At 44.6% G+C, this 12,854-nt stretch overlaps 1 protein-coding gene and 1 long non-coding RNA gene across 3 annotated transcripts in view; one reads left to right on the top strand and one right to left on the bottom strand.

Annotated features, from left to right (window-relative positions):
- The window catches only part of HS2ST1 (heparan sulfate 2-O-sulfotransferase 1), an 87,767-nt gene extending 75,057 nt beyond the window's left edge, over positions 1 to 12,710 (bottom strand). The window contains exon 1 of one of the 2 annotated variants that reach the window (XM_081866103.1): positions 12,228 to 12,710. In XM_081866103.1, the coding sequence (XP_081722229.1) occupies positions 12,228 to 12,351 (124 nt within the window). In that variant the 5' untranslated portion in view covers positions 12,352 to 12,710. The remainder of the gene's footprint in view (positions 1 to 12,227) is intronic. The other variant, XM_081866104.1, reaches the window with a different exon arrangement.
- Positions 1 to 12,854, top strand: part of LOC309344000 — a 288,311-nt gene that overhangs the window by 217,921 nt on the left and 57,536 nt on the right. The gene's annotated exons all lie outside the window — the stretch shown is intronic.

Here is a 12,854-nt window from a genome sequence, read left to right as displayed (position 1 = left end):
GTGCCCTTTCAGTAATTGGTGTTGGCAACTGAAACAATCTTCTTTGTACTGTTAAACTGTCATTGTAGCACATGCCAAATATTTCAAATCCCTATACAAATCAGCATCAGAATTTAGGAGCCTGCATCAAACTTCGCAATTTTTATATTTTCATTTTTAACAAAATGCTGACATTCGTATCCCACACTGCCAAATCAACTATTCCCTCCTGTCTTCTGAAGCCCCTCAGACCAGTGGCGTAGCGTGGGGGGTGCAGGGGGTGCCAGCCGCACCGGGCGCAACATTTTGGGGGGGCGCACTCGCAGCTCTCTGCCCCTACCTGGCTCACTCCCGCTTGCAGCGGCAGCAGCAGCAGCCTAGCGAATAGGGCACGCGCGCGCAGGGCGCACGGAGTGGCAAAGGCGAAGGAGACGAGGCAGAGGCTGCGGGCTCGCGGAGGAAACAGGAGAGATTCAGATTGCAAGCAAGCCAGGACGCTTCGTCGGCTTGGGGAAAGCCCTGCGGGAGCCAAGAGCACGCGCCTCGCTTTGCTGGGCGCAGAGGTGGGGAGGGAAGAATCTCCACCCCTCTCTCTCTCCAAAGGGGATTTACGCCGGCTGAGCTGGGTTTCGCCTCCTCCGCCACCGCCTGGGGACAGCTCCTCGGAGGAGAAGGACGTTGGGGAGCGCAGAGAGGAATCGGGGGGCCGCAGCTCCAGCCATCGCGCATCGCCAGCAGTGTCCGTGCCTCCTTCGGGGGGCTCCTTGGGGGGCTCCTTGAGGAATCCGGGCAGCAGGATCTTGGAGACGCTTTGCTGCGAGGCAGCTGCCTACAACTCCAGGGGCCAGCCCGGGCAGCCAAGTGAGACCCCTGCTTCTTCAGAAATTTCTCCAAAGGCTTCATCCCGCCGACGGCAGTGGGGGCACCCAGGGGCTCAGCTGGGCCCCAGGACGAGGGGTGATCCAATGTGCCTTTTTCAGCTTAGGCCAAAATTGGGGATCAGGGGCGGCGCATTCTGCGTGCCTGCAGCGGGGGTGGAGAGACGTGCGATCAGAGAGTCATGGCTATGCCAGATGTTGGAGGCGGGCAAAGATCTGGCCAAGAAGGTGGCAGGGAGCTGCCTCTTTGGAGAAGGGAAACGTGTCCGGCATTGGGGAGGAGGGGTGGAGCGGGGGCGCGGCTCTGGCCAACCTTACCGAGCGTGGAAAGGCTTTAGGGGGCGGGGTGCGCGGGGTCCTGCTTGACTCTCCCTGCAGGGGGAGTGACCAGAGGCGCCTCCGATGGCTTCGCGTCCTGACGCCCTCCTGAAGTGGTAGGCGGCGAGAGGCAGACAGGTGGATTGCCGTCTACTCTTTGGCCGCGCCAGAAACGGGGCGAGCGGGCGCAACATCTGGGGGTTAGGGTTAGGGGGCACAAATCCACGGGTTAGGGGGCGCAGATTACTTGCCTTGCCCCGGGTGCTGACAACCCACGCTACGCCACTGCCTCAGACACCTCAAAATCTACTCCAGGGAGTTGAGCAGATTTTGGAGTAGATTCTGGGGCACAAAGGAGGCGGAAAGGAAGAGCAAGTCCCATTGCATAAGTGGCATTCTGCTTATGCAGCCTTGGATATGACCCTGAGTAGACTTACTGGCATCAAAATAGTAAACTATTCAAGAAAGAAAAACCAGGGACTAACTTTCTATTCTCTCATGATGCATCAGAGAGCTATAAATACCGCTGATCAAGCTTGTTTTGCTGGGCTGCGCACAATTAAGATCCAACATGACATTTCAAATGTAATTTGTGTCAAGGTATTTATTCACAAGAAAGCAGGAAACAAACATGAATTAAGAATATGGAACAGATTGGTTTTGAACTAATTAAGCAGGAATATATGGAAGATGAGACTGAGAATCAGAAGCATGCATAATTTTCTAAGGACCTGTCACACAAGATGTTCAACGCAGGCAGAACAAACCATGCCACAGTTGCTCCAAAACCCAGTTGTACTGCCTTTTTCAATAATCAGAGACATCAAGAATTTGTGGTAAATAAATACCACCCAACTTCAAACATGTGCATTTCTTTAAATGGAAAATGCTTAAATCATTTTATTACAGAAATGTAAGGGGAGATTTACAGCAACCAAAAAATAGCATATTACAGGTTTTATCTACAGCTTAAACTAGATATTTTAAAGCAAGACACTTAACTTAGAGGAGCCTTACTGCACTTTGCTTAAAAGCAATGATATATGTGGAGCACCTCACACAACTAAGTTTCTAAGAGACATGTATTTATATATTGGCTACATATTTAGAAGCTTTCCATAAACTCATTTAAGAGGAGGTAATTCTTCAGTGGGACCGGGTGGAAGCTAACAAAAGTAGTGCATTGATGTAGCTGAATTAAACATAAATGTATTAACATTCTCTCTGGCTAGATTTCAATAGTGGTAACAAGCTTCTTCAATACATCTGGGGGAAATGTGTCCTGTTATTTCTAGTTCAGAATGTTAATATAAAAGCTGAAATATCCTCTCAGAATGAAAAAGGAAAAGAAAAGAAACAACCTACCATACCTTTGAGAATTCTCACCTTGTTCTCAACTTTGAGGTTTGCATACGTATTCACACCCTGGAAAGCCACAAGTTCTCAGTGCATAAATACCACATCCATGGATTTTCCCTTTACTCTTACAATGAAAATTGCAATGAGAAATTTTCCACATTTGTAGGAGCTTTCAGTTCTTCCTAAAATAATCTATTTACCCAACAAAAAAATAACTGTTCTCAACTTCACTAATGCTACACCTAGTTCAGGGGCTGGAAGAATGGTGTCTGCAGAGGCCTTTACTGGCTTCTGCAGGGTCTTCCCCATACCTCTCTACTGCCATCAAGCTTGAATGAAGTATTCTGTTTCAGTCAATGGACTAGGTAATGTTTTATGTTTGGGGGAGGCGGTGGTACAAGAAGTCATACAGTTTGCAAAAACACTCTTCTGAGAACAAAGCCATATGCTTTGCAACTAACTTGTGGGCTCCATTGTCCCAAATAAAAACATCATCTATAAAATGTAATTAAGTTATTAAGAGTAGCTTGCAAGGTATGATTTAGGACAGCCTTTCCCAGCCTGGTGCCCTCCATATGTTTCTGACAAAAAACTTCCATTAGCCCTAGTTAGGAAATCAAGTTCCAGAATATTATGCAAACATCTGCTTATACTGCCAAAGAAGTTGAAAGATGGAGTACCTACAAGGCAAATGCAAGATAGGAGAAGCCCAGATCAATTTTCTTGAATGCTTGTATATCCTAAATTATTAAAGGAAAGGGTTCAGCAAGCAAATAAAACCGTATGTTGAACTCTACAATCAATGGGCATCTTTTACAAAGCAATAATTTTGCAATTATAACATCATTATTTCATTCAAGATATAAGAATATATTTATCTACTTTAATAGCTAAGTTGTATTTGTGTGATATACGTACATAATTCTGTCATCTATGTATCTTGCAGAACACTAAAAGACTCAAATCAATTTCACCATTGTATTTCATCTATTTGCCAAATATTTTCTAGCTATGAAGTCAAGTCATTGTTCAGCAGCTAACAAATACTGTTATTATGCCTCATAACCATTCAAGTTCTTAAAACTGCATTAGCATTGGCATATCCCAAAAATGAAAAACAATGTAATTTCATTGCAAATTCACTGTGAAACATTATAACCTTTCCCCTCCGTTTCCTATTAAGGAAACAACCATACCAGATTCCATTTTATTTTTTCCCAGTCACCTTTTTCAACTGATCTTCATATTTAACCAATGGCTGTCAACAGTACAGCTTCTTGATGTATTTGAATCAGCAATTACAAAATATGTTGTTGCATCTCCTGGAACCTATTCTGAAAATACCATGAAGCTTTTATCATGAATTTAAATAATCTAATCCTTTCTCTAATTTATGCACAAATTAAGGCTGCAACCCTATGCACATTTAACTCCTAAATAATCTCCCATTCAGTTCAAGGGAGCTTACTTCTGAGTAGACATGCAGAGGATTGCACTGCAAAGCAATCACTTTAAGCAAACAAAGATAGCTGAATGTGCGCTGGGGTAAGTGTCAAATGGAGATGGAAAAGTTCTGAAGGAAGATGAACATTTATGGATAGTTTCAGTGGATTCATTTCTTCAGATAAATCATTAGACTTTAACTTTGGACTTGCTCACTTGCCCAAATCACCAGAATTGATATGGGCTGTTGCCTATATTTTTAAGATGTACATATGAAACACTCTATGAGAACATCCAAAAAAACCTGTAACTGACATGTGACTAGTAAGAAGTGGAAGTGGTGGCAGCTCAATGTTCACCAGCAAAGGGAGCTGCTATTGGATAGCAGGAACATCTTTGCTGCTGCTGCTCATACTACATCAAGGTGAGGTTGGTTCATTAGTAAAACTAAGTTCTGCAAATCTGGAGGATGCATACTTGAAAAATCCTGCACCGCTTAAGCCACTGATGTGGCTCATAGTGGAATTATTGCTTTTAAGAATGGGGACAAAACACATTGGTACAATCAAAAAAGCGTTTACCGGGTGTACTATTGCTCTAGGAAGAGACCAAAATGTTGCTTCTAAGTATTAATGATGTGATCATATATGTTGGGTAGAAGAACTGCAACTCAGTAGTTCATGATCAGTTAATTACTAGGCTAAATTTAGGTTCTTATTCATTCCTGTTTCACAACTCTGACACAATCACCCGTATTGCATAGAAACCGATGCAAAACTATGGTGCAGTTCATCTTCATCTTCAAACAGCATGTGACCTACTACATATTAGCACCCACTATAACTATCATCTTCATAATATACACTAGTTACAGGTAGGTAGCCGTGTTGGTCTGCCGTAGTCGAAATAATTTTTTTTTTTTAAATCCTTCCAATAGCACCTTAGAGACCAACTAAGTTTGTTATTGGTATGAGATTTTGTGTGCATGCACACTTCTTCAGATACACTGAAACAGAAGTCACCAAACCCTTATATACAGTGAGAGGGTGGGGAGGGGTATTACTTAGAAGGGTGCTGGAATCAGTGATTGGCTGATAGATGTGGTAAACCTGTTGACAACTGTTAAGGACTGCAATTGGTCTTAAAGGAAAAAGCAAGGGATGAGATGGCTAAAAATAGCTTTATCATGTATAATGAGACAAGAATTCAATGTCTCTATTCAGATATACATAATATACACTAACACTGATCTCTGTTCTCTGAGTGCCAACATTTATGTACCAGCGCTAGCCATGTCCAAGAGGGGGTAAATCGGCAGACCCAGAGAAATCCCAAGGGTTGCATAAACAAGGAGGAAAGCAGTGTTAGAAACTGGGATAGAAAAGCTAAGAACCAATGGCTCCTGGGACCTGGATTGTGGGACCAAAACAGAATGCCTAGTCACCACCAGGCGGGGGGGGGGGGTCAGCAACACTTTTTTATTTATTATTTTGATAAGCATGAACTAATATGCAATTCACATAAGTGACACATTGTTAATGTCACATTTTTAGCAGAAATTGTTAATACATGTTTAATTTGGTGTTTACAAGAAAAATATTGGTATCGTGCTTCAGTTTTCAAAACATTATTCTCTTATTGTTAAACTCTTTAACTTATTGTTTATCCTTAACATATACTTCAAGGCTTCAAAGCATATACATTTCAGTAATCCTTGAGTGTCAGCCAGGTGCAAGAAATGACACCCAAACTTTTGGAGGTGCTCACAAATGGAGAATCTTTAGGCGCAAAATGGATCTGGCACCCTGCTAATACTAAACCCTGGAGGAAACCCCAAACATCTGAATGAAGACTGAGCATGTTCAGTGGGTATAGAATGCTGACTGACTGGGGTAGAAGGAATGAAAACCCAGTAGGTCAGGGAAAAACAGTGGTTGAAATTACAAAAAAGAGACACCTCACACTAACATTTTATTGGAAGCCCAACTTGTACTAATACAGTGGTAAAGGTAAAGGTAAAGGTACCCCTGCCCGTACGGGCCAGTCGTGACCGACTCTTGGGTTGCGCGCCCATCTCGCTTAAGAGGCCGGGGGCCAGCGCTGTCCGGAGACACTTCCAGGTCACATGGCCAGCGTGACGAAGCTGCTCTGGCGAGCCTGCACCAGCGCAGCACACGGAAACGCCATTTACCTTCCCGCTATAAAGCGGTACCTATTTATCTACTTGCCCTTAGGAGTGCTTTCGAACTGCTAGGTGGGCAGGAGCTGGGACCGAACAACAGGAGCTCACCCCACTGCGGGGATTCAAACCGCCAACCATACGATCGGCAAGTCCTAGGCGCTGAGGTTTTACCCACAGCGCCACCCGTGTCCTAATACAGTGGTACCTTGGGTTAAATACTTAATTCGTTCTGGAGGTCCGCTCTTAACCTGAAACTGTTCTTAACCTGAAGCACCACTTTAGCCAATGGGGCCTCCCGCTGCTGCCGCGCCGCCGGAGCACGATTTCTGTTCTCATCCTGAAGCTAAGTTCTTAACCTGAAGCACTATTTCTGGGTTAGCGGAGTCTGTAACCTGAAGCGTATGTAGCCCGAGGTACCACTGTATTCAGCAGGAATACAAGGCACCTGAAAGTACATGCAACACATACTAAATAACAACAGAGGAAATACTATAAAGTGAAGATACCAGGGAAGATACAACTGAGAGAAACTACAAGATATCCTCATGTTGTGAGCAACTGTGTAGGTGCAGATAAAGTGTAGATTTTGTCCAAGTGCACAAAAAACAGAATGTACACAGTTAAATACACATAGCAACTACATTCATGTATCACATTAAAACAGGATTTCCAGCTTACGATGAACAAGCAGGATGGTAGTGCACACAGCCAGTTTAGGCTGAATTTGCTTCTCCTATTAGACAGTAGGTAAATCAAACCAGGAAGTCAAAACTAAGCTTGGCTTCTTAAGATGTGCAAATCTGGCAACCTAATTTGTTGCTTCCAGAACAAGCAGGGGTTGAAACTTGCTTACAAACCTTGCTTATTTCAGAGCAACAAACCAGGATGCTTGATTTGCACATCATAGGAAGTCTGGTTTAATTGTGCTTTCCTGGTTTCCTTTACCTGCTCACGTGAAGGGGTGGAGCGAGTGAACAGGCTGTATGAACCAGCACACTGCTTATTCACAGTATGCCAAGAATCTTGACCACTCTTTCATATTGAACAAACAAGGCGTGCAGGCTCTAGTCATTTAACTGAATTTTCAAACACCTCCATTATCAAAATATGCACACAGCACATATCTTTGCATTGTTGTGCTTTTTAGCATAAGATTGCTCGCAACAGAATACTAACTAAATTCTAACACATACTAATTTGGGAATGTGGAGGAAGGTACCTTGTGAAAGCGATTTCCATTTATACCAACAGATGAATTGTGGATTTAAGATGAGCTGCATCCTGTAAGACCTATTGCAGTCATTAAGAGTCGTCAACAGGCTCATCACAGCTATCTGCCAATCACCCATTCCCACCACCCTTCTGAGTAATACCCCTCCCCACCTTCTCACTATATAGAAGGGTCTGGTGACTTCTGTTTCAGTGTATCTGAAGAAGTGTGCATGCACACGAAAGCTCATACCAAGAACTAACTTAGTTGGTCTTTAAGGTGCTACTGGAAGGAATTTTTTTATTTTGTTTTGTATTATAGATGTGTGAAACAGAATGTCGTCTCCGAGGAGGAGGAGGAATACAACATCTCATCATATAGCCAGTTATTTTGTGTTATTCATGTCAGAATGAGAAGCCCATTTTAAGTATAAACCACACTTGCCAGAGTAAGAGAATGCTGTTTCATCAGAAAGTATCTAGAAAAATTGTTCTACAAGCAGTTTTTTTTCCAAGCCTCCAAGATATATTTTCTGCTGTCATCGTTGAAGTCATACAGCTTTGTTTGTCACAGCAGAAATGAAGCAGACATTCAAATTTCAATTGAAGAGGCAAAAATAGCAGTCTGATTTATCATGCTAAATTTTACATATAATACCATGGACTTGTTCTTAGTTCTTTTAATGAAACAGCAGTTATTGTAGTCAAACTACAGACTTGTTCATATTAGCCTATGGAGACAACTTTCAAAGAACAAAAGCACTTTATAGAACTAGAATGATTCAATTGCTGAAAGGAATATAACAGCATGAACACAACAGAATTTAACTTTTATTGGCTGCCAGTTCACAACTGATGTTATGTGGATAATTTCTTCCTATTAACAGATACACAGACAGCACCAGATAACTTTTATTGTTAACTTTCCGGAGCTGCTTCTGTACAGATGTTAAAAGTAATATAATTTACTCAACATTTTTCATTTTATTTTTGTTTATTATGTAACAAATTAGCATTTCTTTTAACAGGCTAAAGGCAGCAGCCCAAAGGAGGGTGGACAAAATTAATAGTGCTTTTACTGCTAATTTAAAAAAATAATTTAGAATTTGACATTTTAGAATTTAACTATGATGACTGTACCTAAATACATTATGCTAAAAGCTATAGCTCTCTTAAATTTAACCCATGGCTCTCAGCCACACATATTCACTTAAACATGTTTTTTGTATAAAAAATCATGTGGAAACATACTTGACATTTTCATCTCATGCATTGTATTGGATTGTCTTCAGCTATGTTCTACTCAGAGTATACCCATTGAAATTAATGAGCATGACTAACTTAAATGGGTCTACTTGAGTAATGAGTTGCATACAACCCATAATATTTATTGTATCCTCATGTATTAATTTTTAAGGCTTACCTCCTATAGGTTGAGAGTGGAAGTCACCTCATGCTAGAATCTAGAGATGCTATCTTCTATCTTAGCAGGATCATCCATTGTACCCACCTGTGTGTACACGACCCTTCTAATTATTCAAACTTTATGAACTACGCATAGTTATTACTCTACCAAACACCATGAAGAGTCACCATTGCTCAGGGTCCATTTCATTCCAGTCCTTTTTTGGAACATTTTGAAGGCTCAAGTCTTTAAGTAAATTATCTTCCTTAGAGTCCCTGCGTGTATAGAGACCACCAAATAAAAACTTATTAATTCCTCAGTCCTACCCTATCCCCAAAAATAATTCTGAACCACAACATATTTGCAGGTTGCATGGTCTAAAAACTACAATTTTTTTGCATACCAATATGCTTAATAGCATGTTTTTCCACAAAATGCAAATTACATGTCAAATTATTTCATTTTAATTGTGATTTAAATAATGATTTCATAGAATGACAGAGCTGTAGATTTGGAAGGGACCAGGATAGTCATCTAGTGCAACTCCCTGCAATGCAGAACTCTTTCAACCAACATGAGGCTCGAACCTAAGAGTCTCACGGTCTAACAACTTAGGATGGACTGCTTTAAATAGTCAGGATAGATGTTTTGAATATAAAGGTAAAGGTAAAGGTACCCCTGCCCATACTGGCCAGTCATGTCCTACTCTAGGGTTGTGCGCCCATCTCACTTAAGAGGCCGGGGGCCAGCACTGTCCGGAGACACTTCCGGGTCACGTGGCCAGCGTGACGAAGCTGCTCTGGCGAGCCTGCACCAGCGCAGCACACGGAAACGCCGTTTACCTTCCCACTATAAAGCGGTCCCTATTTATCTACTTGCACTTAAGGGTGCTTTGAAACTGCTAGGTAGGCAGAAGCTGGGACCGAACGACGGGAGCTCACCCCGCCGCGGGGATTCGAACCGCCGAGCATGCGATCGGCAAGTCCTAGGCACTGAGGTTTTACCCACAGTGCCACCCGCGTCCCTGTTTTGAATATAGACAACAATAAAAAGAGAAAATCAACTTTTACTCAAAAAACTACACTGTGTTAACTCCCTTATACTTGGGATTTACACTCTCCAAATAAAGACAATCTAAAACTGTTGGTGTCAACTTCTCAATGGACAAATTGAAAAACTTTTTTCCTTGTTACCACTTGTAACAAATACCTCACAGAACAAGACCTTCGTCACACGCATATGACATACCACACACTTAAGGGCTAGATTCACCTAAGGAGTTCCATGAGTGCAATGGGGTTTCCCCCACTTCCCCTATGCCCCCATTGCCTATAGGGGAGTCAGGATAACCCACAGAACAGTGCACAGGGGGAGGAGAGGAAAATCCTTCCCTCTGGCAGACTGAAATGACTGCACTGATGGAATGAGTGCCAGAGCACTACGAAGAATTGCTCCTCCCTTTCAATCCAACAGATCAAGTTCAATGTCAGTTATTTGTGTAGGGGTAACTCAGGATAAGGTATTCAAAATGTCCTCACATATCAGATATAACAGTTATTTTGCCTGCTTTTTGTTAGTAAGGGAATAATGATGATGAAGAAGAAAAAAGCAGCAGCAAAAGAAGAAGAACAACAAGAAGAGGAGTTTGGATTTGATATCCCGCTTTATCACTACCCTAAGGATTCTCAAAGCGGCTAACATTCTCCTTTCCCTTCCTCCCCCACAACAAACACTCTGTGAGGTGAGTGGGGCTGAGAGACTGCAGAGAAGTGTGACTAGCCCAAGGTCACCCAGCAGCTGCATGTGGAGGAGCAGAGACGCGAACCCAGTTCACCAGATTATGAGTCCACCGCTCTTAACCACTACACCACGCTGGCTCTCCCTGGAAGAGAGCCTGTGGAAATGACCTTATTTTTCCTCACTTTGTGTGGATACAGGCAGATGGACACAACCTGGGTAAAAAAGCAGGTTCCAACTGAACACATTCATAGAAAGGAGCCAATAACAGTCACTTTAAATATGAGTTTACATCCTCGTTTCTTTTTGTTTTACTCCTGACACAGTGAGAGTCCACAAGAGTTGAGAAATAAGTAATTTTGTTAAACAAGTAACTTTTCATGAGCATGGCCCAAGAACTTGTACATCATAAAAAACTAAATGAACAGCACTACAGAAAAATCTTCTGGACCTAACATCATATATCATAACACACTTAACAGTGGGAAAAGACTATGTTTACGGAAACACATGGGCCTACATATATAGTTATTTACACACACATGCGCACATACACAAATTATACATATCCAAGCCTTGTTAATTGTACAACTATTTCAGGGAGGGAGTGGGACTTGTTCTGGCACACCCTCTCTCTACAATTGCTAACTTGCCTATCTAACGAGTCAACCCACTTCCACAAAGTTCAAACCTTAAACAAAATGTGGCCATTTCACAGGTTTCCAACAGCGGAATGATAAAACAATGAAATCTATAGACTGCCTCTAAACATCACTGCTATTTTTCAGCACCAGTGGAAACTAACTGTGGGCCACACTGGTTTCCTTGAAGTCGTCTTCTTCCAGAGCAGCAATCCCCCAAAAGGTAGGTCCTTCAGGGGGTTTCAGCAATTTTGATACTGGTGGGGAGAGACGCACATACAGATTGGCTCCAAACCCAATGCATGCCGCCACTAGTCCAGTTATCATCATAGAATTGTAGAGTTGGAAAGGACCCCAGGGTCATCTAGTCCAACCCCCTGCAATGCATGAACCTCAGCTAAAGCATCCAAGCTCTGCTTAAAACCCTCTAAGGAAGGAGAGCCCACCACCTCTAGTGGGAGTCTGTTCCACTGCCAAACAGCTCTTACTGCCAAAAAGATTTTCCCCCTCCAATGTTTAGTCAGAATCTCTTCTTGCAACTTGAAGCCACTGGTTCGAGTCCTACCCTCTGGAGCAGGAGAAAACAAGCATGCTCCCTCCTCCATGTGACAGCCCTTCAGATATTTGAAGGCGGCTATCCTATCTCCTCACAGTCTCAGCTAAACATACCTAGCTCCTTCCACCGCTTGTCATACGGCTTAAGTATCAGATCCTCGATCATCACGATCGCTCTCCTCTCAACACGTCGGCAGCCCTCCTTCTTGCGGAGTTCTCCTCCCAAACCGATTCCCGTCGTTTGCAGACACGCGCGGGAACCGACGGCGATTTTTGCTCTCCCAAAGCCATTTCTGACATTCTCCCCGCCCGCCCCCCCCCAAAAAAAAACCCACCCTCGATGTCCCCATCTTTACCCCTCTCCTTCTAGTTCTGCAGTACAACGAGGGGGCGCCGCCGCCGCCGCCGCCCTCAGTAGAAAGGTAACCTAATTTCCACGCCACCGATTCATCCAGACCTGGTCGCCGCCACCCCCCCCCCAACCCGGCCAGCCACCTTCTCCAAGGCCGCCCCTCGCTCACCAAGCTTCCCTCGGGATTCCTCCAGCTTCTGGATCTGGTTCTCCAGGAAAAGGACGGAGACGCCGAACGCCAGCACGGCCAGCAGCTGCAACTTGGGCGGCAGCATAATCCGGAGCAGCCCCATCGGCAGCAGCAGCCGCAGCAGCCGCCCAGCAGCAGCCGCCGCCGCCGCCGCCCGCCTGGTCGCACGTCCGCCGAGGGATCACGACATCACGCGAGGCCCGGGCAGGGAGGCCGGAGGGAGCTTCGGCTCGGTTGGGGGGGGGGCGGACACCACACACACGCACACACCGCGGGCGAGGGAGGCGGCGGCGGCGGTTCACATCCCTCGGGAGACGTCGCGGCGGCGCCTCAGCGACGGTCCCTTCGGCCACCGACACGTCCGAAGAAAACACCTCAGCGGCTCCGTCAGCGACTCCCGCTCGCAGGCACGAGCTCAGCCTGCGCGCGCTGCTCGGCAACCGAACGCCCGGGCGTCCTCACGCCCACCGACGTCGAACCAGCCAGGACGCGGGTTCCGCCCCGGCGCTCGCTTCTCATTGGACGCCGTTCGCCGCCCTCCCGGCGCCTATTGGCCGAGCGCGCCGCCGGGCCCGCCTTTCGCCGCTACGAAGCCAAGCCCCGCCC

The sequence above is a fragment of the Podarcis erhardii genome (assembly GCF_964252035.2).
Source record: "Podarcis erhardii genome assembly, chromosome: 6".
In the NCBI taxonomy this organism is placed as follows: Eukaryota; Metazoa; Chordata; class Lepidosauria; order Squamata; family Lacertidae; genus Podarcis; species Podarcis erhardii.
The sequence above is the reverse complement of the archived record's forward strand: the minus strand, read 5'-3'. Positions and strand labels throughout refer to the sequence as shown.